Source organism: Genypterus blacodes, unplaced genomic scaffold (assembly GCF_046128005.1).
Source record: "Genypterus blacodes isolate CSIRO-AG114 ecotype Tasmania unplaced genomic scaffold, CSIRO-AGI_Gbla_v1 ptg000021l_1, whole genome shotgun sequence".
Lineage (NCBI taxonomy): Eukaryota > Metazoa > Chordata > Actinopteri > Ophidiiformes > Ophidiidae > Genypterus > Genypterus blacodes.
In genome coordinates this window covers 9,807,757-9,830,945 of record NW_027466834.1, presented here as the reverse complement: position 1 = coordinate 9,830,945, position 23,189 = coordinate 9,807,757, and the positions used below count along the sequence as shown (strand labels likewise).

Here is a 23,189-nt window from a genome sequence, read left to right as displayed (position 1 = left end):
TAACACTGTTGCTTTTTATGATGTGTGAGTCAGAATTTAGATAACTGCAACATTACCAAATATCTGATACATTTATTTATCATTTCACATTCATTTCTACAAAACAGATATGGGAACTTGTTGTTATTACCACAGGCGAGCTCGTCTGATCCGTCAGGACAGTCGTTGTAATTGTCACAATGTTGTTTCTTAGTGATGCACTGGTTGTCTCCACAGCGAAACTGGTTAGGAGGACAGATTGCTAGACAACAGAAAGACACAGCCAAGGAGGGGTTAATCACACAGCCTCAAGTCCAATGTGGTGAACAGAGTTATTCATTTAATACACACACTCTTTGTTGATTGATTGTGTTGAGTTAAAGCCATGTGTGACCCTACCTTCACAGTCCTGTTCATCAGAGTGATCAGCACAGTCCGGCTCTCCGTTGCAGCGCCGCTGAGCATCGATGCAGCCTCCTTTATCACACTGGAACTGGAAGGCTGAGCAGACCGGACAATTCTCCTCATCGCTGCTGTCGTCGCATTCAGCGTAGCCGTCACAGCGCCACGCCATGGGAATACAGTCGATCTCCCCCGTGGAGCAGGTGAACTGCTCTGAGGAGCAGGTGGGAGGTTCTGCCAGAGGAGATGACACAGCAACAAGTCCAGAATGTGAACATGTAACCTGGGTGATATGTGGTTTATTGTTCCTTTAGTGAAGTGAAAAGGAAACTGTGGTTTGATGCGTACCTCCACAGTGAAGTAGGTCCTGCAGCAAAACCAGGTGCATGGGACAGGAACATCGTGGCGTGCCATCACCCTTGGCGATGCAGATGTGAGAACAGCCCCCGTTTTCACGAGAACAAGGGTGGGATGCTGGGGAGAAGAAGGGGACGGGACAAGGCAATAACAATGTTATATGGAAAGTACAGAGTTGGACTAATAAACATGAATCATCATAAAATACACTTGTCAAGCCTGAATTCACCGTTTAAACACTGAGTATATTTGTATAAACAGGAAGTAAAGTTCCAAGAGTCCCAAACAAGAATAGCCCATGTCTGATTCATGAATCATGTGTACAACAATTGTAAGATGTGAATGAAGGAGTGTCCATACCAAACTCCTGAGGGTCCATTTCTTCCACAGCATGGATTGATGTCAGGTAAGAGATTCGGCCCTGGATTCGCGTCCGGCTGTCTCCGGTCAGTTTGTCCACTCTCTCTATCATCTGCTGCTGCCGGTCGATCCAGTACAAGTGATCCCCTAGAACAGCCAGACCCATCGGCTGGAGAATGTTGGAGTCCTGAAGGATGATCCGATTGGCTCCTGGAAGAGAGGAACGTTTTTCAACATTTCCTGCTGAATGGAAAGTGGTTCTCTCTCTCTGCACTTTCATTCAAATTACAAAATGACTCAGACAAAGTTAAATTAACATGCTCTAATTCAGGGTAGAGTGACTCACCTGTCAGGTCGCTACTCTCGATGCGTTTGAGGTCGACGTCTGCCCAGAAGAGTTTTCCAAGTTTATTGTCCAGGGCCAGGGCGACAGGTCGGATCAAGCCAGTGGTGAACAGAGACTCTCGCTCAGTCCCATCCAGACTGGCCCCTTCGATCTTGGCTGAGCGATCCTGCACTGTGGTGAAATACATGTACCTGGACAGAAGGGGCATAACACACACATTTACACAGTGTAGACAGATGAGGTCCTATCTGGTCTTGGTGTTGTGTTAAGATAGTCTGAAGAGTCTTGGCTGATCTAATTCAAACAAAAGATTAAGACTCACTCTTAAGTACGTAGCAATGTCTATCATATTTGATACACAAGTTTATGACCTCTAACCTCTCCATCATGAACAGGATCAATGCTGTCCTGAAAGCCTGTTGCACACAATCTACATCTTTTACGCCATCTGGTGGATTGACAGAGTATTGCGGGCAGAAGAGTCTTAACTTAACCATAACTTTTGAGCTGTGTGGCTTAACAAATCTGGTGTTCATCCACTAATTCCTTGGCCCAAGCTGATTATGTCACAACTAATGATGACAATGTTCTCCATATTAGATGTAGAACCATCCAGTTCAACTAAAAACCTTACCTACGTAGCCCTTTCACATACAGTATAACTAGTTTTGAATTCCAAACACACCAGAATAAAACAAAGCGTACCCCTTCTCTGCATTGACCACAATGACTCGTGGTTTGTCCGTGTCATCCTTCAGGACGACCCCCACATGGTGCCCATCCATCCTCTGGACATTGATGCTGTTGGTTGTCTCACAGGTCCAATAAACTTGGCGGCTGTAGGGGTCCAGGCTCAGGTCATGCAGTTGATTCTCCACTGCCTGAACACCACCACTCACTATCATGGTAGACTGAGATAAACAGAGGGATCGCATCAACGTTCCATTTTGCTTTGAGACTTTTGTTGTGTATGTGTGCATCAGTGTCTGCGTTACCATGGTTCCATCGTCTCTGGCCCTGCGGATGTTCTGTCGTCCGTCAAGCCAGTAGATGAGCTGATCCCTGGGGTCGTAGCTGACAGCTCGGACGTTCTTCATCACGTGAATTGGCAAGATAATGTCCGGACTCTGCTCTCCTAAAACCATCCTGCTGATACTGGTCTTCTGACTGAACAGCAGGAAGTTAGAGGGAGCTGCAAAACACACACACACACACACACGCACATACACAGTTATCCACAGTGTAAAGGAATAAGCAGTCAAATTGCATAATAACATAATTCAAGCTACGATTACCACACCACATCTGAAATAATAATGTATTATTGATACAAAGTGAGTGTTACAAAGTTACTAATAACAGGATAACATCTTAAAGAAACATTGTAAATTGTATATCATGATGGTAACAATAAGAATATTGTTTTGTACTCACAGCTACAGTTGCGATTATCTGGGTTTAGGGTGTAATGGGAGGCACAGCGGCACTGTGCGCCTGCGGGTGTAGCCAGGCAGAGGTGAGCACAATTGCCGTTGTTATGGGAACATTCATTTGTGCCGTCCTGACGAGACGAGTGGAACACAACTATGTCCAACATCAACTCCAACTGTCCCTGGAGACACAAACCACCACCACTCATCAGTGTCAATTCCAGCGAGAGTTTGAACATTGAGGGTTTAGAATGACATAGGTAGACAGAGAGGTTGGTCAGTCTGTTGGTCCATCAGTCGGTTGGTCGGTATTTAATTATTGAATTAAATAAAAATCTCTGTTGATACCTGCAGCACTACCGTGCGGTTGAGTCCTGTGCGTTTATCGGCCCGTTCGATGCTGCGCAGGGTGAAATCTGTCCAATAGATGAAATCCCTGTACTGTGTCAGACCAAAGGGGTGAGGGAGGTCGTCCACTACGATCTCCCTCTGAAGGCCTGCAGAAACATGTCCATAAAGAGGTTTGCTGTCATAAGATCAAGCTGAGCTGAGAATTCATTCAGATGATTGATTGTGACGGTTCACATTTTGGCAGGAAACTGCTAGTGAGTTCATATAAGGAAAGGGGAACAGATGTTGTGAGGATGGTCAGTTTCTTCTTTACTATAAAAGGCTTCCAAAACAAAACCAAGTGCAGGACGCAAATTGAAGTTAGAAGATTGACATTTGCAACACATATGTTAATTGTTCAAAAGTAAAACTTGCATGCAGATAGTAAAGCTAAAGGCTCTTAAAGACTGTGAGATGTGTCCAAACCTTGCATGTTGGTGCTTTCAATCATGCACGTATCCAAGTCAGTCCAGTATATTCGATGGTCAATGTAGTCGATGGTCAGTCCGTTGGCCCGGCCCACTTTATCCACCAGGGTCACTGTGGTGCTCCCGTCCATATAGGCTCGAGCTATGCGAGGACGACCGCCCCACTCTGTCCAGTACATGTAGCTAGTGAGGCAAAATGCATTTAAAGTGAGTTGGAGTTTCAACCCTATTTCAATCTGATAATCAGCAGACTTTCTTAAATAGGTCTGAATGTTTATAAATAAACTTGAACAGTATGGAGATGAGTTGAGCCTTACCCGTTGGATGGGTCCAGTGCCAGTGATCGTGGGTTATCCAGGGAGCGCGGGTTGTCTAAATCTTTACAGACCAGAACTTGTCTGTACTGGCCATCCAGCCGGGCCACCTCAATCCGGTTAGTGCCGGTATCTGCCCAGTAGATATTACGACCCATCCAGTCGACAGCCATGCCTTCTGGGTAGTCCAGGCCAAACTCTATGACGTGTTCTATAGCGCTGCCGTTCATATACGCTCTGCTGATGGTCTGAGAGAAAGAGAGACAATAAGCAGCTTTCCTAATCCAGGCGGAAATGAATCACAGTCACTCAATCTGATGAGCTCTTGTGAACAGATTCATTTTCAGTGTAAACACTACACACCTTGGCCTGTATGTCAGTCCAGTATATCCTCTTTTCAGTGACATCGAAGTCCAGAGCGGAGGCCTCCTTGACTCCCGTCAGAGGAATTGCCACGTCATTGCTGTTGGTACCCAGAGAGATGCTCCTGATGTTGTCCCTGGAGCAAAATGATGTGAGGTGTCAAGTTTTACGCCGTGCATTTGCACAATTAAAAGTATAAACCCATAAAATTGTTTTAAAACACCTTGGAAAATCACATGACACACAAATAGATTCTAGCAAAATCAACTGGAGTACAGGCGGTCAACAGCAAATCTCACAAAATCTGTGAACAAACTAAACTTGTATTTTTCTATTTTTATTTGACAGGTGGGGGGGCTGCCTGGGCTCTCTGGGTTTTTGTTGGTCTGTTCCCATCTGGCAGGGTGTATGGTACCTGTTGGTGAAGAGCAGGAAGGCCTCAGGCACCACACAAGTGTGCAAGTCTGATAGGAGCTCCATGCCCATGGGACAGGCACAGCTAACAGCCTGACGACGCCAGAAACACAGATGGCTGCATCCTCCATTATCCAGCGCACAGCTGTTAGTACCTGGACACAGAGGAGCAGTAAAACCTTCTGACACTGTAATGACTGTAACTGTATTTCACCTCACCTACACTTGAGAATACGTATTCTCAAATCTATCAAACTTACCATGTGTCTCTGTCACTTTGGTAGCCTTCAGGCCCATCAGATCGGGCAGCTGGTCGATGATGATCTCTCGTACCGCTGTATGCTTGTGGACTCTCTCAATGCTGCGCCTCTGCCAGTCCGTCCAATAAATATAATTATCCAGCAAAGTAAACCCAAAGATATGAGGCAGTTTGTCCTCCAATAGGGTTTGTCTGTCACTTCCGTCCACGTTGATCACCTGAGACAGCAAAGGGAGACAAGATGGGGACAATTTCAAGCTCTTTCAGACTTTCTTCCTAATCAAACCAAATCAAAAACCACCTGATGTGGCTGATGTTTCCTCTTTGATCCATGGACGATCAAGTAAAAAATGGATGAGTAAATGAATGTATGAGTCTATGACAGGATGAGCATATGATTGTATGAATGGTTCATACAAGTGGATGAATAGATGAGTGTATAAATGGATGAGCAGATGAATAGATGAGTGTATAAATGGATGAGCAGATGAATAAATGAGTGTATGAATGGATGAGCGTATCAGTGGATGAATAGACGGCTCGATCAATGGATGAGTGTGCCTCACAGCTGCAGCTTCTTCAACCACAATGACTTTCAGACAAAGTTCACAGGGCATTCGCTGAAATGGACCACAGCTCAAAACTGTACATCATCTGGAGTTGACACTACTGCCAAGAGCCACAGAAAAGCAACGTGGTCTGGATGGCGCTTCAGGTCAATCTAAAACACGTCTTAAAAAGGCTGTGGGGCGCAAAATGAAATAAAATAAACAGAGAAAGAAAACGCCGCATAATGGTTTTGGTTCGGCCTTCTGTTTAGTGAATACTCATTTAAATTTGCATTGAGGAGTTTGATGGGCCTCTAATCCAGGGGGGGGTTACTGACCCCTCCACAATAAACCTTTTCATTTATCACCACCACACAATTAGACATGGCCGTCCGGGTGAAAAGATGGCAGAGAGACTCCTTTTCTCTCCTCTCTCCTCCTCTCTGCCTCGCTCTTTCTCTCCGCTGGCTTTTCTACGAAGAATTATGCAGCAGGAGTGTGATTGTTTTTTTTCTCTCCCTGTTTTTCACTTTGGGTGTGAGAATGTCTCATTTCTTCAGAGACTAAAGGAAAAAAAGGACAAAAAGATAAAGACAGTAAATAGAAAGCTAACAAAAGTAGCATCCGACACGCAGGGAGAAGTCAGACTGTCACAGGACAATTCACACACAGACAGAGTGAGAGATACACACACACACACACACACACACACACACACACACACACACACACACACACACACACACACACACACACACACGTGGGCTGAAGAGTCAGTCAAAATAACACAAAATTATCTGTGGACGGCTGATAGTGTCAGTGTTTCTCTGAGTCTGAATGGACTTCATTTAGGCCCATTTTGGGGGAACTTAAGAACGTTGCTTTGCTTGACAACAGACCAAAGATCAGTCGTGAAATCCAGTCCAATTCTCTGTTTTTAATAAGGAGCCATACAGAGGTTTTGCACCTGCACAATTACAGAAAAGTATCTCCTGTGAAAACTGTGTGTTTGGGTTTATGTATTATGTTTTTGAGGGATTCTTAATGTATAACCACAAACATATGGGAGGAGAGGATGGAGATAAATTCAAATACATGGCTGAACTGACTTATCATTGCTGTGGAAGAGGAAACTGCACCTGTTTTTTAGCACCAGTGTCAGGAAATACCCTGCAAAATTGAAGAATTGTGGCAATGCAAAAGTAACATCCCTGGGGACATTGTGCATATGCTGGGTATCATAAATATGCCCCACAATCTTCCATTTCTCAGCCCTAATGCTGCTGCCAGATACTGCTTCTCAAACCACCCATATGACATCATCTTTGTATGTGTTCAAGACACAAAGGTACAAGAGTAGTTATTTTTGTGATTTTGTGCTGACTTAGGATATTTTGTGCTTAAAATAGAAGTGCTGGATGGCAGAGAGTGTAGAGATGAGATTCCACAACCCTTAGCAATGCTGTCACTGCACCAAACTAAAATAGAGAACACCTGCAGAACGAAACTCTTCATAACACCACCTCCTATGGAAAACTAATAACAAACTATTAGGATGAGTAGACTGCCCTATTAAGGATACAAGATGAAATCAACACACACACAAAAAAAGATATACTGCCTTAATCCCAATATATTCAAAGTGTTACTGACTCAGAGGCAATCTCTTATCAAAGTTGATACATTCAGCTGTGCAGACCCCGTCCCTCACCACACACACACACACAAATGCAAGCACACACACTAAATTATCATATGTCTCCACAGTCAGTGTGGACGAATCACATTGCGCACAGTCAATCTGCATAATTACAACAAAGCAGCCGTTTTGTGTGCGCATAGAAACAGCAACACATCAGTCAGGGCAGCCGACACACACACACATTCCTACCTCCTATTTAAAAGGAGGCGGCCCGTGCGTAACTTTTTTTTGTTTTTCTAAGGACGGGGGTGGTGGTGGGGCAGCGTGAGAGAGTTGCAGAGGGGGAGCCAGATTTCTTTCAAAAACACTTGAAAAGGAAAGACAGGGGAAAAGAAGAAGGGAGAGGGAGTGTGAGGGTGAGAATAGGAGGGAGAGAGGGATATGCTCACTCCTTCAGGTTGTGGTTGGGTCATTTATCATTCTCTCTCTTCTTCCTTTCAGAGGCTAATACGCTGTACAGTTCACCAAGACACGGACAGACACACACACATGCAAGTCTTTTTCAATCACGTGTTGATCCTTGACCAAAATCATTCTCATGCACATTCAAAGATCCCACTGCATTAGCACAAAGTTCAGTTCTAACCAAGAAAAGAGGAGATTTGGGCCCTCAGCTTGAGTTTGCTACAGGTTTCATAGGCAGCACTCCCACCTGTTAATATTTTCCAGAGCTTGAAATGCTTTTTTACTTCCACAGCTGTGCCGCGTGCACAAAAGAGGGAGGAGACACACAAACCAAAGGGAATTCACTCAGACCAGGCAGCACAAAGTGAGCTTTCCACTGTGGACGGACATCTCACGAGCCAGTCTGCTTTCAGAGAGAACTCACCAAGAACTCACTCACACACATGTAATGCTGAATCATTTACAAGATATTCTCATTCTATTCTAATCAGAGAAAAATAATTCACAGCTATGCTAGATGGAAAGCATCGAAGTGCGAAAAAGGAATTTATAAAGAGTTTGAAGGGGATATGTGTGACCCATGGCAGCTCTTAGTGCCCACGTAAACATCAGTTAGCCAAAGGTGTGTGAGCAAGAGAGCTGTGCCGCTGTGGTGCTGGTGACAAACAGAGGGAGAAAGGACAAGGTAGATAGATGAAATATTCAGTCCCTACATTTGCTCAGCACTGTTATAAGGGTTGAGGGTATAATGATTATTATCACTGCACCCACCACAGGCTGCCTCTCCTCTTCAGCAGGCATCTTTAGTTGTCTCAGATTTGGAGTGAGAAATGCTCCAAATTGTACATCATAAGGACGCCACTTTAAGCTGAGATTTTAGGGGACATCATGCATTGCAGATGTTTCACACACAACACTGCAATTTCAGTGAGCACAGACAGGGTCAACTGTGGCTGCTGAGCAATGATTCCTTCATCTCGACGACCATGGAACTACAAGCGAGGCACTTAAGGCAGAATTATCATACTCATCAATCATTTGTCGCATCTTTGAGTGGTTTCCAAAATGACACCAAGGTTGTTTTGTCGATTCAACCCACGTTTTCACATTGTTTGATTTCTGCCATGATTGTTGCGATGTCTTTATACTGATGTAATATTGATTCCAGCATATCAATATTTGAATTCCACCGTGTTTCCACTGACGGCTGTAGAGACTTTCACAGCTGGGCTTGTAGGCAAACTTCATCAACTGGTTCACATCAGTCACATGCTGGTCAACTTCAGGGGCTTTATCCATCACAGCCGAGGAGAAAGCGTGTGACAGAATTCCATTCAGTAGGTGGGCACTGTTCAATAGTGTGAAGCCACGCAGAGCCGCAATCGTCTTTGCAACTCTGTCAAAGACAATTTTATTTCCCAAGAGAGAACAATCAATTCCAAACTGAGTTACTGAGCTCAAATGTTCTCTCTTGTCTTTGATGTGCCTTCCTCACACAGGGTCACAAAAAGGGAGTCCTTCATTGATGTAATGCAGGGATGGGGAACGTATAAGGCCCGACTGAGATCATTTGATCAGGCCTGCCAGGCGATTCAGCAGGCGTGTGCTTCACATCACAATCATGCAAAAATAGTACCAAAAGCATACATTTGATCAAAAGCAAGGACTAAACAGCAACCAGCACTTTAATGAGTTAGTGAGTGATCTTGACTCAGAGTACGGTAATCTTGGTTATCATTAGCGAGTGACAGCGTGATGTAGTGTTTCTGGTTGACATTACCAGGTACCTCTCAGAGCTGAACGTCAAGCTGGAGGACCTCAACCAGCCTCTTAGCTCTCTGCTTTCAAACATTAAAACTAACACTGTGCATTTCCCCACTGTGCAAGGACAATAGCATCCTATGACATCTGAATATGCAAGTGAATATAGAAAACTATTTAAGGCATTATGTGACAGATTTCAGGATGTCAACTTTTGCGACACAGTTTAATGAACTGATGTGCCTGATTACCTACAACACAAAATAATTCAGCTGCATGGAGATGAGATGAGTTGAAAGCTTGGTACAGCAACCTCCCACTGCTTGAGCTCTATAGATGTTACCTAAGCGATGATGATTGTCCCACTGTGAGGAGAAATGCACTGAAACATATCACCTCTACAGTGAACCAACCAAAGCTCCTCTCTGACGACTTCTTTGTCCCAGCTGGTGTTCAGCGTAGAAACAGACTTAAGGAGTGACAGGCAGACAGGTTGAGCCAAAGGTGTTACTCTAGGTTGGACGTACCTCTATCTTGTCAGTCTTAGCGTCTCCCCAGTACAGTTTTCCTGCAGCGTAATCTATAGCCAGCCCATTGGGCCAACCCAGAGAGCTGTTGAGCAGAACCAGTCGCTCTGTCCCATCCAGGTTGGCCCGCTCTATCTTTGGATGTTGACCCCAATCTGTCCAGTACATGTAGCTGAAAGAGACAGAGGCAAACGTCAGCTTTCTGGAAGATAAACTGTACTTAAGTCAATAAGCGTATGCCTCCTGTTCATTTATGTATTTTTGACTTTTACAAAGGCAGCATATAGACTTTTCTGCTGTTTAAGAAATTAAGTATTGCAATTTATTATACTGATTGTAATTCTGATACACAGCATTTGCCAGTTAAATTGTGTTTCAATGTTTTACACCCAGAAACCCACAACGTACCCGTTCACAGGGTCCAGGACGATGGCTCTGGGTTCATCCAGGTTTTCAGATATCAAAATCTTCCTAGAGGTTCCATTCAGCCTGGTAACCTGACAAATACAAGCAACGTTAAAAACAGAAACAAGAAAAAACATGTAAAAATAATAATAATACTCAAATCACATCATTTATCATCAAATAACAATGAATGTGCATCCTCATCCATGCAAAGGTGGGAAGGCAGAGCGTTTTGCGTGATGTACCTCGATGCGGTCCGTCCCAGTGTCAGTCCAGTACAGGTTTCTGGCCACCCAGTCCACAGCAATGCCATCAGGGTGGTTGAGCTCCGTTGTAACTAGCATCACAGCATTGCTACCATCAATATGGGAGCGCCGGATGGCTCGCACCTCATCATCTGTCCAGTAAACATAACCCTCGACCGGGTCATAGTCTATAGCTATGGCATGGCGAATGTCATCCACCTGCAAAAGAATCAGGAATCCATGAGATTGCAGGGCTTTAAACAGACCTGGACTTTCTTAAAAGCCTGGGCTGTCAAGGTGTGAATGTGATTACAGCAGGATATGTGTGTATTTGTACCTGTAATACGATGTCAGTGAAGTCCGGTAAGTCCAGTGATATTCTCCTCAGGTCAGTTCGTCGTGCCAGCAGCAAAACCTGCTCTGCTCCTGGACAAACCAGAGGAATGACAGTATTAAAGTACATTTATATGCATGTTAAAAGTACGATCACATATATGTTATGGTCAGAGGCACTAAAGGAGTTCACTTCACAGCTATGAAGTTGGAGATTAGATACTGACTGGACGATGCTAAAGTGGGTTTCTGAAAGATTAAAAACTTGAAATTTAAACCCTTTTAGCTTGTTTTTATGTTATCTTCAAAATATCTGAGTGTAAATATTTAAGTGACTGTGTTAAATGAAAAGATAGCTGGATTTATTTGTCATTAATTTCCTGAGAGTTAAGAAATAAATAAGAATTTTGTTGTAAGTATTATTTTGCTTAGCTTACCATTTGCTGTGATTATGATGGACTCTTAACTGTTTTTTTAATTTTTTTCACAACAAATTTCCTTGACTATGGTGGACAACCACCTGCAAATGTTCTATGCAAGAAGAAATAATTGATTTCACATCCTTCGTAGCCAGACTTGCTCTACTCCTACAGGGGGAATCTCCTCACTGTTTCAAAGCGGCTTAATGACACACTGATACAATGTTTCACAAATGGCAACTTATATCATACTTTACAATCCTGCAGGTTCTGCCAGACTAAAGGCTGGTAAACTGTTCAATGATCTGATCTGTGTACTCTTCCCTCCCAGTGAGTCAGGACAGGGTGTGTGAATGCTGGGCTGCCTGGGGTTTCTGGTTGTTTTTTGTTTCCTTTCTGTTTTGCCCCCCTTTGGTTTCCTTCATGTGTATCATTCAACTGTGTGCTAATACTTATTACTTATTATTCTTTCCTTTCTATGTTTAAAGAAATTCTAAAACATATAATACTATTTCAGTTGGTTGGTTTATAGGTCTCTTTTTCTTTATTCAGCACTCTTCAGTAGTAGTCAGCTACCCTGCCCCTCCCCCGGCTCTTTCCTTTTGAGGGTTAAAAACACTTGAAGGGTAGTGCTGGTCGGGAGGTAAAATGTGATTGGCTACAGACCCCATTGTTTTCTTGCTCCTAACAGTTTGAACTATACGTCAATAAAGCTGTCAGGAAGGTGTATTGGTCAAGTTGTTTCAATCAAAGCAGGTTCTTGTTGTATTTAGAACCTCTTCAGTATCAATCAGCCGCAAGATATATTTCTGAGCGAGTAAAACCTGCTGAACAGACCTCACACACCACAAGAGCGACGGACAGGATCATCTATCAAACCATCAAAAACTGGACTTTGTTCCTGATCGTCAGAGGGCATCAGGCCAAATATCGGCTCGATTCCGTGGAAAGAAAAGAACAGGCTGTGCTGAAGAGACAGCCTCGCCTTTTTAAGGACCGCTAACTGTTTGACTTTGTCACTCACCGTCCCTTCCCTCTCTTTTATCCTTCATTCTTATCTCACTGTTCAAACCAACTCACTTCAATCACAGGAAAGGGTATCATAAATAATGAAAAGCACTAAGGAAGGCATTAGGTAGGTATTTTGACACGACATGCAGTACTTTAAAATCATTAAAAAGGTTTATAGCTGAGAGGATGAATAGTAGTTAAGTTATTTGCTATATAAGCACTTTAACTATGTCTATAAACAACACAAAAACTTATACAACTATGTAAATTTTTCTCTTTCTCCTTCTGCACTAATCACAAGTGACAATTCTCATTAAATAAGACTGAAATGACGGATGATGCATGAAGGGAAAAGGAAAAAAAGGAAGGGGAGCACACATCTGTGATTCCACTCTGCTTTACGCTTCACTTCACCCCAGACACAAACATACTCTGCTGCCACCACAATAACAAATGCCTTCTTCAATTTACAATTTAACCAGCCAAGCACAACAAATTAGAAGCGTGCATACATACTCTCTCTCTCTCTCTCTCTCTCTCTCTCTCTCTCACACACGCACGCACGCACGCACGCACGCACACACAGACCCGACCCGACCTGACACAATAGAGTATTGTTGTATTTATTGTGAGCAGTGGTTAAATGATTGCTTGGGATGCTTCATTCAAATATAATTGTACCTAACACACTTGCGCACGCGCACACACACACACACACACACAGGCTGTATTGTTGTGCGGCCATGGGAATGAGCCCAACAGTTGGTCAGTCAAAGATTACTCTCACTACAACACACATCAGTCAGTCTGTATGGTCTGTTACTTAGTAGATGTCATTTTGACCATTTGTACTAATTTGCTTCCAATCTTTACAACTGTAGAGGTAAAACAATAAAATCTGACATGACATTACAATTGAGTTTTATTTCGGGGTTTTTATGTTTTTATTATTTTACGCAGTTTTATGATTTTATTGTTTCTTTTTTCCCATGGCTCATCAGCATTTCTAAATATTATGTTCACACACACACTCCCTCCGGCAGCACAGCAGCATTGATCACACATTGCTTTCACACAAAAAGCAATCAGCAACGTCACAGAACTTTCAGTCAATTCTTGTCGCCCTCAAAGCTTTTTGAAGGTGTGATGTGGATGAAAAGGCAGCATTTAGGATCCATAGTATTTCTTGTAGTATAGCTTAGTATAGTCTATAAAGTAAAAGGTATTTGTAACTACTACTACTACTACTAATAATAATAATATTCCAAACATTTGCTGTTTCCAGGTTCTCTCTTGATGATTTGCTGCTTTCAGTGTTTTAACCGTGTTTGTCAAGATCTCTAACAACAACTCTGATTTTAAGGGATTTACGAGCTGTTTTGTTAATGGTTATACTGGCGTAATTGGGATTCCTACCAGGTTTGCACGTCTTCCCATCTGGTTTCAGCTGGACTCCAGTGGGACAGGCACATCTGAAGAACGGCTCAACCGGAGACAGCAGGCACAGGTGACTACAGCCTCCGTTATCCAGAGAGCACGGAGTGGAGACTGCAATGACAGAGAGAGATAGAGAGAGGAATTAAGTGGGAGACATCCCATAGCACTTTAATTGAGATAAAATGTGAATTTTAATCCGGGAAACACCTTTGCTAGTTTCAGTTTGTCAAATGTGACACTTTGCTTCATATGATAAACTTGTAAACTGAATATTTTTAGTGTTTAATCTGCACTTTGAATGTGGGAAGAATGGGATCTTGCGATGAGAGTGTGTGTGTGTGTGTGGCTCTTTGGATGGATGGATAAGCGACACTCACTGTACGGTTGTCTTTGGGCCTCTAGGACTTGGATGTCCATTGGAGAATAAATCCCACTCAGGATTTCTCTGGTCTTGTCCCCAGTGTGTTTATTGCAGGCGTGGATGGAGCGGGTGTGCCAGTCGGTCCAGTATAAGGTCTCCTCAGACAGGGTCAGGGCAAAAGGATGGGTCAGCGTCCCCTCCACAACCCTCTCACTGCAACACAAAAAACAGTGTCTGTTATTTATCTGTCAGAGAACCAAGAGTGTCAGTGCATTCAGAAGTTCTAATTTGATCGTTTCTTCCTTTTTGATAAACAGTATATATGACTAGACATAGACACTTTCATAACAACACGAGTTACATCAAATGTGTGAACAGACAAATAGCAGCAACAATTCAGGTGTAAAACTACTCTCATTAGATTGATTATATTGATTTCACTTTGTAGGGATTGAACTTTGCCTGTTTGCCCACAATAGAAAGGTGTAGATATAAAAGGAAACAAGGAAAAAAGACAAAATCTGAATATTGTCAAGGGAGAAACAGAGTGTTTTGGATGTGTGAGAAAAGCTTTGGTAGTTTACCTGTTATAAACCTTTCAGAACAACACACACACACACACACACACAGTTCCATACCGTTCTTTTCCATCAAGATTAGCTCTGTGAATGAAGCTGAGCTTGGCATCTGCCCAGTACAACTTCTGCTCCACCAAGTCAATGGTCAAACCATTGGGCCAGTAGATCTTTTCATTCACTATCACGTTCCTGTAGGAGGCAGGCACACAGAGGAAGACACACTGATTTAGCATAAAACCTCTCTGTCTTGGTCTCTCAGTACCACAGGACGACACCTGCTGAGCTAAACCAGGTGTGTGACGATCTATTGCGATACCAATCATAACAACACCTGTACAGCAATAACATTAATTAAGACCCAGGGGTAAAAGATAGATGTTGTGTTCAAGTGGTAGAGATTACCTGCTGCTGCCATCCATTCCAGCACGTTCTATCCTGGGTTCCTCTCCCCAATCAGTCCAGTACATGTAGCTGAAAAACAGTGCATCACCTTGGTTACACAACAACTAACAGATGACATATTGTACAAGCTTCTTGATTCTAACAATGAGCCAGTGGTTGTTTGTACAGAACCTGAGTCACTGAATCTGAATGTGCTGCCCTGAAATCGAGGTAAGCGCCCGATTCCAAATAATTTTCTCCGCCAATCTTTTGATTTAATCAGTCCCACTTAAGTTACCAACTGAATTTGGCCCGTAGTTTTTGTTTTATTTTACCTTTGAGCAGGGTTGAGCGCAATAGCTCGGGGCTGGTCCAAGTTCAACCAAAATAGGACCTTCCTCGAGGTTCCGTCCAGGTTGGCCACTTCAATTCGATTTGTCTCTGAGTCGGTCCAGTAGAGTTTTCGACCCAACCAATCACAAGCCAATCCATCAGGACTGTCCAGTCCTGCTACAACAACGGTCTGTCCTGTTCCCAGAGCCTCTTTAAGGGCTGCAAGCAGAAAACACACTTCAAATGAAACAACGTGGACAAGTCACTCTTATTAAAAAACTATATCTGAATTTGTTCGTCTGTTTGTTTGTTGTGTACAAAACACCCAATTTTCATTCTCACAATTGGAGGACAGATTCCAGTGGGTCTGTTTGATGGCCTCTTCACTGACATCTGTCCAGAATATCAGGCCTTCTGAATATAGGAAGTCCACAGCTGCTGCATCCTCCAGGTCACTGACAACAATGGCTGACTCTCCTCGCACGCCCTCTGCATCTACCAATCGTACATCACGCCGGTTGGCGAAGAGGAGCATGGGCGAACCTGCAAGACAGGAGAAAGAACAGGAAACTTTAAAATGAATTCATTCTTAATAATACTTATCTAAAAAAAGATTTCCATAAACATCCAACACTGAAAAACCCCTGCATCTAGAGCAGTGGTCCCCAAAGTTTTTCTTTCGCGGCCCCTTTTTAGAGATCAGAAGTTTTTGCGGTGGTTTCATGGTTAACTTCATTGAAATAGTTTTTACAAAAATACTTAACCTACCTACAGCAAACTATAAAGAACTCAACCCAGGCCAGCAACATTCTTTTCAGTATAAAAACAACAAAAAACGGCTGGTATGTGTTTGGTTTTTTGGTGTGTGAGAAACTCGCCTACATGCAGCAGTGCCAGAGTCATTGCCTAGGAAACACATAAGGCCATGACAGTCCATCAGTCAGTACACAGTGCAGGGGTGCAGACAGGCTACTGGAGTAGAGGACATCTGAGCCCATTCTTCTCCACATTTACGTGACAGGAGTGTTTCTTTTATTTATTTGATGCAAACCTGAGAAAGTTCGCAAATCTGAATTGAGCCCTGAGCACAGACGCGATTTAGGCCTGTAGTTACTGACATCATAACGTGACCGTCACAACCATAGCCCGTGGAAAACTAAATATACTGACACATGCAAAAGACAAATACAGATGAGGACAAAGGTAAAGGCACCAAACTGGGACGTGAGAAGAATAGAAGGTCAAGAAGCAACAGAAGCAGAGGGGAGTGGAAGCTCAGTGGCCTTTAGGGTGAGACAGGTGCTGCCAGTAAAACAACTGACCGAGACCCTGAGTGGGTCAGTAACTACATGTGTAGCCTGGGTTAGTACCATGGCTCCAACAGTAAAATGTTAAAATCTTCCATTACATGGAGTCTATTCATCTTGTTTTCTTCTGAGCTTTTTTGGTAGTGAATTACAATGAAAGTGTTTTTCTTAACTGATAGAGTTTAGATATTATGTGCGTATATATGAGAGAAACAACACATTCATAGACATCTATCACTATATTATCGAATTTACTAAATAAAACATACTGTTCTTGTTTGGAGAGCACAGTTATTTTAATTATTTCATTGCATTTGTATAATTCTTGGGTACTGTTATGCAAAACGTAACGGATGCTCCTTTAACTCCTAATTCCTTGTGATTGTCTTCGGTCTGGAATAAAGCCAAGTAAAAGATCAGACTTTCAATGGAAATATAAATGGTGCACCATCTGAATGAAGCTGATGGGCCAACATTCCGTCCAGCTCACTCTGTGTGTTTTTGTTTTTTTTGGGGAGGCACCACCAGGCCAGGAAAAACACTGCTTACCATTTTTCTGTATATATTATGAAATGGTCATTGCAAATTTGAAGACGAATCCTTTCTGAAAGATAACGTTTTCATGGACAGACGAGCAATGAAGAATATGTTTTATTCACTGTTTTAGCACTTTCCTTGAGAAAAATACAATGATGTGAATATGCTATATATTCATTTACACTGTCAAACTCTGTTATGAAACAATTCATTTGATATAAAATAACAATTTATATTAACTTGAAAATGATATCAATTCATTTGATTGATTTTTCATGATTGATGTTACTCAAAAAACATTTGCAGCACCAATTTGTCATTTCTATGTTTTCCTGTGTGTTGTCTCGCAGTTCAACCAATCACATTGTTTCCATGCACTGAATTGCATTACACATGTATCTGCATCCTCTCCTCTACCCTTATCTTCACCCTTCACAGTGTAGATCTACAAAGACGTTATGAACATTCACAACAAAACCAATCCAGCTTGAGTGTGGGGATTCAATACAACACACAAGAGCAGCACAAGAATCAGGGTCTGAGTTTGTCTGTGGGATTAACAATCACAGCATGAGGAGGGGGCACAAGGCTTTTGGTGTGTGTGTGAGTGTGTGTGTGTGTGTGCGTGCGTGCGTGTGTGCATGCGTGCGTGTGTGCGTGAGCGAGCGAGTGAATGGGGTGAAGCAGTCGTTCTGTGGTGCAAACACTAAAAAGAGAAAGGGGTCGCAAAATAAATTTCCACAGCATTGACAATGCACTGCTGCACCCCTACACGCCTTCACACGCGCGCGCACGTGCGCACACACACGCACACACACACACACACACACACACGCACGCACGCACGCACGCACGCACGCACGCACGCACGCACGCACGCATGAACGCACATGCACAGCTTCTCAGTCCTCCTGTTTTGTAATGCTGGAGCAAAGAGGTTCCTTTTATCGGAGAACCCTGTCTGTAGGGGGTGCGTGTGTTTGTGTGTGTGTGTGTGTGGGGTTGGGGGTTGTGTGCTATGTATGTTTGTGTGTTGTGGTTGTGAGGAAGGAAGAGATTTTCTTCACACCTTCCCTGTTGGGACAGGAAAAATGCATGTGAGCTGCATGGAGAACATACAGTATTTATGCTGTGTGTGCATGTGTGTGTGTGTTGAGGTGTTTGAGTGGACCTCAGAGACATCAGAGAAATCCAGGCAGACTGCCACAGGTTTCCTGTCTCTCTACCTCTGTTTCCCCCTTTCCTATTTCTCCAAAACTCCTGTTCTCCTCATTTCTCTCTTTTGTCCGTCTCCTCCTGTTTTTTCCTTCCCTTTTTGTCTTCTCCACCATCTTGCTTGTATGAAGTCCAAACAGCTTGGAATCTTCTCATGTTTCACGTCAGAAGACAAACAGGAAAAGATATCCATCTTATCTTCACATTCCTCCTAGGCACTGTCACCAAATCTCTTCTCCTTCACTGTCTTGTACTTCTCTTATGTCCCCCCTAACTAATTTCCTCTACATTTACCAACTTTGTCTTTATGCGTTAGTAAGGCTGAACAATTAGTTATTGACCACAACAATTAATTATTGACCACAGCTAGACACAGGGAGAAACTTTGCTTCTGTTAGTCTGGACATGAGTATACTCTTTTTAAGCCTTTTCCGTCTTACATATTGTAGAATCTGACAGGCACATTACAAATAGTATAGAAAGCATTCAGACAGTGTAGTGTCTCATGCTCTGTACATTGAATCTTGTTGTGGCTGATGCTGTTAAGAACGCTATAGACGCAACCAGTTTCTTTAGCAATGTTCATAAAATCTACACGCTATTCTCAGCTGCTCCTCAGAGATGGGCCATTTGGAAACAGCACGCCACCATGACTGTTAAGTGATTGAGTGAGACGAGGTGGGAGAGCCATGGTAAAAGCATCATTCCTTTGCGCTACCAGGCAAAAGGCAAAAGATGACGTCATAAAAATCAAGGCCCAATCTTTGGCAGAGGAGGTTGGGTCATTCCGATTCCAGATTTGCACAGTTGTATAGCATGACGTACCTTCAGAAATCAGCACAGTCAGCAGGCTATTGCAATCTTCCACAATGCAGCTTCTGCGAAAGATGCATGTGGGGGAAATGCTTGGTGAGCATGTACTCAAGGAAAAGAGACTGCGAAGGACAAAGACACACTATGTTTATGAAGCACCAGATGAGCCAGTTAGGGATGCTCTGAAGATGCTAGAGACCACTTTTTTCTATGTGGTTGTTGACTCTGTGCTTGCATCTTTGGGTGACCAATTTCAAACACTTGGGTAAGTTCAAAGCAAGTTTGAGGTATTGGAAAACTTCCCAACCTTGGATGATGAAGTTTTGGAAAAACAACGCAAGGAGCTTGAAAACACCCTGAGGAGAGGAAGCTGACATTGACGGGAGAGATTTTCAAAGCTGGTGCTGATTAAGACGTACTTGCTCTCATCCTTGGCACAAGAACGCCTCAGTGGACTCGCCGTTATCAGTGTAAATCATGAAATGACCTGACGAGATTTCTATATTCATTTTGGAATGTCCCCATTTTCACCCCCCAAACGCAACTCATTAGGGGATATAAAGAATCTCAACTCTCAATAAGCCACCTTCAGAAACCCAGCAAACATGGTGGCTTGTGGTTCCTGTGCTTTTTACAGTATTACTGGGTGGCCAATAATCAGAGTCATGGTATACTGACAGTGCACAAATGAACACGGAGCTAGATCTGACCTTCCCCCCTGGCTGGCAATTGAAAAAAGCTTAACCTCCAAAACTTCTCTCCCTGCTCTCCTTTTCTTCGTCACATAGACCCCCCGGCAATTTTAAAAAGGACCACCTCCCTGTGCAACGGTCAGAGAATCTGGTATCAAAACCCTCGCCTTCTCTCCATTGTTTACAGATACCAGCCAGAAAGGAATAGTTACTTTATAACATCTTTACATAAACAGACACTTTGTTTCATTTGATATCTAATGTTCCGTCTCTAAGGCACGTAAAAGTACACTTCACTTTCATGTTCTTCTGTTTGAAAAATAACAAAGCCTCCTGACTGCAGACTAATACTGGGTGTTTGAAGCTTTCAGTCAAAAGGTACATTTGAAGCCTGAAAGAATAATAAATAGATGTATAGTGATATAACGTATATTGACTGAAAGAAAAATGTGTAGATGGTAACAGAGAAAAATCCATATGGGATAGTATGGGGATACGCAAAGCTGCACACATGTGAACTTGGTGTTGAATTCAAATCCAATAGCTGCACTATAGAGGAATGGCTTTAATATGCAAATAGGTCAGTTAGATCGGTAAACTTTCTGTTATGGCTCCATCGGTCCACAAGATTCTGAAATTGAAGTTGCGCAATATACTATACACTCCACAGACCAACTTTTTTTTCTTTTTCTCTCTGCCGCTGGGACCAGGATCTGTGTTTGAAAGTAATTCTCAGTCATTTGTTGTTGTGAAGGTGAACCGACATGTGGTTCTGGTTTTGGACTGATCCTAAAGGTGTAAAGTTAAGTAATGGGAGGGTTTTGATTGTGATATGTGGCTTGGGGAGACGGATATACTTACACCTGCTTTACATATGGCTAACAGGAGGTTTGAGGCCTTTTGCAGACCCTCGGAAGAAGTCTTGGGTGAATTAGCACCAGCACCAGCGGTTTTACCTTATCTGAATGTTATACACATACCAAAGAGGTATGAAACAACTTCTGGCACTGCTGGGCTGAAACAGAGCAGAGCAGTCAAATTGTTGAGGTTCTCTGTACTGCAGAGTGAAAGATCCTGATTTGGTCCCATAACATGCAGCCTAATATAATGCAGAGAACATTATTATATAGGTTACGTGTGTTGATTGATTGATAAACTGCTATCCGTGTTTCCCTATATATGTCAGTGGTTTGAACCTTTGTTGTGTAGGCCCTCGTCCTGAAGGAAGAAACAACAGTTGCACGCATTAGGGCTGGTTTGGTACATAGTAGGGCTCTACAGGCTCAGGTAGGCAGAGGAAAGAGCACAAACCAGACCATATGTGTAAACGAGGTCAAGAACAAAAAATACTGCAAACGTTATCGGACAGATGATTAGCCAACACCAGGAATATCATGTGATCCAAACCAACTTTATCTGAGGAACACAGCAAATATTTACAGAGCCATAAATCAGTGTCTAGGCAAACACACACACACACACACACACTACTCTGATAGGTTTGCTCAGTGCCTTTAATGACACTCCTCTGTATATTGTCCAGTGTGTGTGAAGTGTGTGTACATGTTAGAGTTTAACCAAAGTCTTATTAGAAATCATGACTGTGCTATTTTTACATAGAATGAAAATAAGAAAGTCAGTGAAAAGACGACGAAGCTCCGCCCCTGAATGCCCACTTTACAATCGTATAGATATAGTAAGAAAAGTTTCATTACGCAATGATCCACACATCCACGATCTCTTAAGTGTCCAACCGACTTTTTCTATTCCAAACAATCAATACCATCACATTTTGTCTGAACAGAAATTCTGTGTGACACCCGACACCGAGCAGGAATGGCTGAAGCACGGAGAGGCCCGAGAAAGAGCTCAGAGAAAGAGCTCAGACTGCTCTACAACTTTCTGCTCCAACTACTCACTAACAAAAGCCCAGGAATAGTGCTCTCTGTGCGGGCTTTCCTCCAGCTGTCACCTCCATGTTAACTTCCTCCACAATCACCGCCACACGTAACTGTTTCAGTCGCGCTAAGACAAATAACCTTTTAGAAGTTTAACAGAAGAACTCATAGCTGATAAAGAACCAAGCCCAGGGAGATACACACACACCAAAGCGTGGTTACTACAGTGTTGTACACCTTTCAATGACTACATTTGAGCATGTTAATCACTGTGTTCTTATCATTCCCCGTCTTTCTTCTCGTTCCCAGAGGATCCATGTTGTGAAGAAACAGTGAACGTACCCTGAGCCAGCGCCAGCAGGCAGCTCCACAGCAGCAGCAGCACACCGCCCATTTCACGTCCTCTCCGCGTTAAATCCACAACTCCCGCTCCATTTTCCGACACTTACTCCTTGAATGAAGCGTTGTTTTGGCGCAGGTAAACATGTATGTCCCTCTGCTGGTGTGAGCGCCTCTGAGAGTGAGTGTGTGTGTGTGAGAGTGTGCGTGTGCGCGCGTGTGAGTGCGGCTTTACTTTCAAGACGCTCGCGCTACTTTATAGTTTTGGACAGACGGGAACGCGCACGGAGAGAAAGGGCAGGCGTGTGACGTCACCGGACACGAGCCCGCGCGGCTTTCTAACCTGATATTTACACATCGTTTGATTTTTCTGGGAAAATGTCGAAAGCTAAGCCAACATTTTGGAATAATTAAACTGCATGGAAACATTGTCAATGATATTAAGAACAACAGAGCATTACAAAACGCTTCAGATGTCTGTTTCTTTTAATTAACTGACATTTTACTAGTATATAAAAATATTTTATTTTCATATGCATTGTTTTAAGTATAGCTTAGTTTTAAGTAGACCTTAATTACTAAAGCGGTCCCTAATGGATTAAAGCAACACATCAAATTTCGTTTTAGCTGTGGTGAGGATTTAATGTTGCATTGTACAACTCAGTAAGAGGAGATTCACTTGATTAATAAAAATGTAATGATACAAATTTTACAAAAGTTTTGATGGAAATCATTAATTCCATACATACAATAAGCTTTATTGTGTATCTAAAACACCTAACTGTATTTCACCAAATTGGTTGCTTGTGCTAAAGAAGCTTGAGATCTTGAGAAAATGAAAATTGGTTTTCTCCAGATATCTTGAGACCAAATGAATGAAAAATATGTGATACTAAACTT

The 23,189-nt window shown here is 42.8% G+C and overlaps 1 protein-coding gene across 1 annotated transcript in view; it reads right to left on the bottom strand.

The window, feature by feature from the left end:
• lrp5 (low density lipoprotein receptor-related protein 5) overlaps nucleotides 1-22,544 on the bottom strand; it is a 28,187-nt gene extending 5,643 nt beyond the window's left edge. The window contains exons 1-25 of the mRNA XM_076142523.1: nucleotides 22,293-22,544; nucleotides 15,831-16,031; nucleotides 15,491-15,707; nucleotides 15,177-15,245; nucleotides 14,835-14,963; nucleotides 14,213-14,409; nucleotides 13,815-13,946; nucleotides 10,973-11,061; nucleotides 10,636-10,854; nucleotides 10,394-10,482; nucleotides 9,986-10,157; nucleotides 5,044-5,260; nucleotides 4,785-4,938; nucleotides 4,370-4,505; nucleotides 4,010-4,254; nucleotides 3,691-3,875; nucleotides 3,223-3,371; nucleotides 2,879-3,056; nucleotides 2,440-2,636; nucleotides 2,150-2,355; nucleotides 1,445-1,635; nucleotides 1,099-1,308; nucleotides 730-855; nucleotides 379-615; nucleotides 131-241 (exon numbers count right to left, since the gene is read on the bottom strand). Coding sequence (XP_075998638.1) covers nucleotides 131-241; nucleotides 379-615; nucleotides 730-855; nucleotides 1,099-1,308; nucleotides 1,445-1,635; nucleotides 2,150-2,355; nucleotides 2,440-2,636; nucleotides 2,879-3,056; nucleotides 3,223-3,371; nucleotides 3,691-3,875; nucleotides 4,010-4,254; nucleotides 4,370-4,505; nucleotides 4,785-4,938; nucleotides 5,044-5,260; nucleotides 9,986-10,157; nucleotides 10,394-10,482; nucleotides 10,636-10,854; nucleotides 10,973-11,061; nucleotides 13,815-13,946; nucleotides 14,213-14,409; nucleotides 14,835-14,963; nucleotides 15,177-15,245; nucleotides 15,491-15,707; nucleotides 15,831-16,031; nucleotides 22,293-22,344 — 4,108 coding nt within the window. The 5' untranslated portion in view covers nucleotides 22,345-22,544. The remainder of the gene's footprint in view (nucleotides 1-130; nucleotides 242-378; nucleotides 616-729; nucleotides 856-1,098; nucleotides 1,309-1,444; nucleotides 1,636-2,149; nucleotides 2,356-2,439; nucleotides 2,637-2,878; nucleotides 3,057-3,222; nucleotides 3,372-3,690; nucleotides 3,876-4,009; nucleotides 4,255-4,369; nucleotides 4,506-4,784; nucleotides 4,939-5,043; nucleotides 5,261-9,985; nucleotides 10,158-10,393; nucleotides 10,483-10,635; nucleotides 10,855-10,972; nucleotides 11,062-13,814; nucleotides 13,947-14,212; nucleotides 14,410-14,834; nucleotides 14,964-15,176; nucleotides 15,246-15,490; nucleotides 15,708-15,830; nucleotides 16,032-22,292) is intronic.
• Between the last annotated feature and the right edge of the window lie 645 nt (nucleotides 22,545-23,189).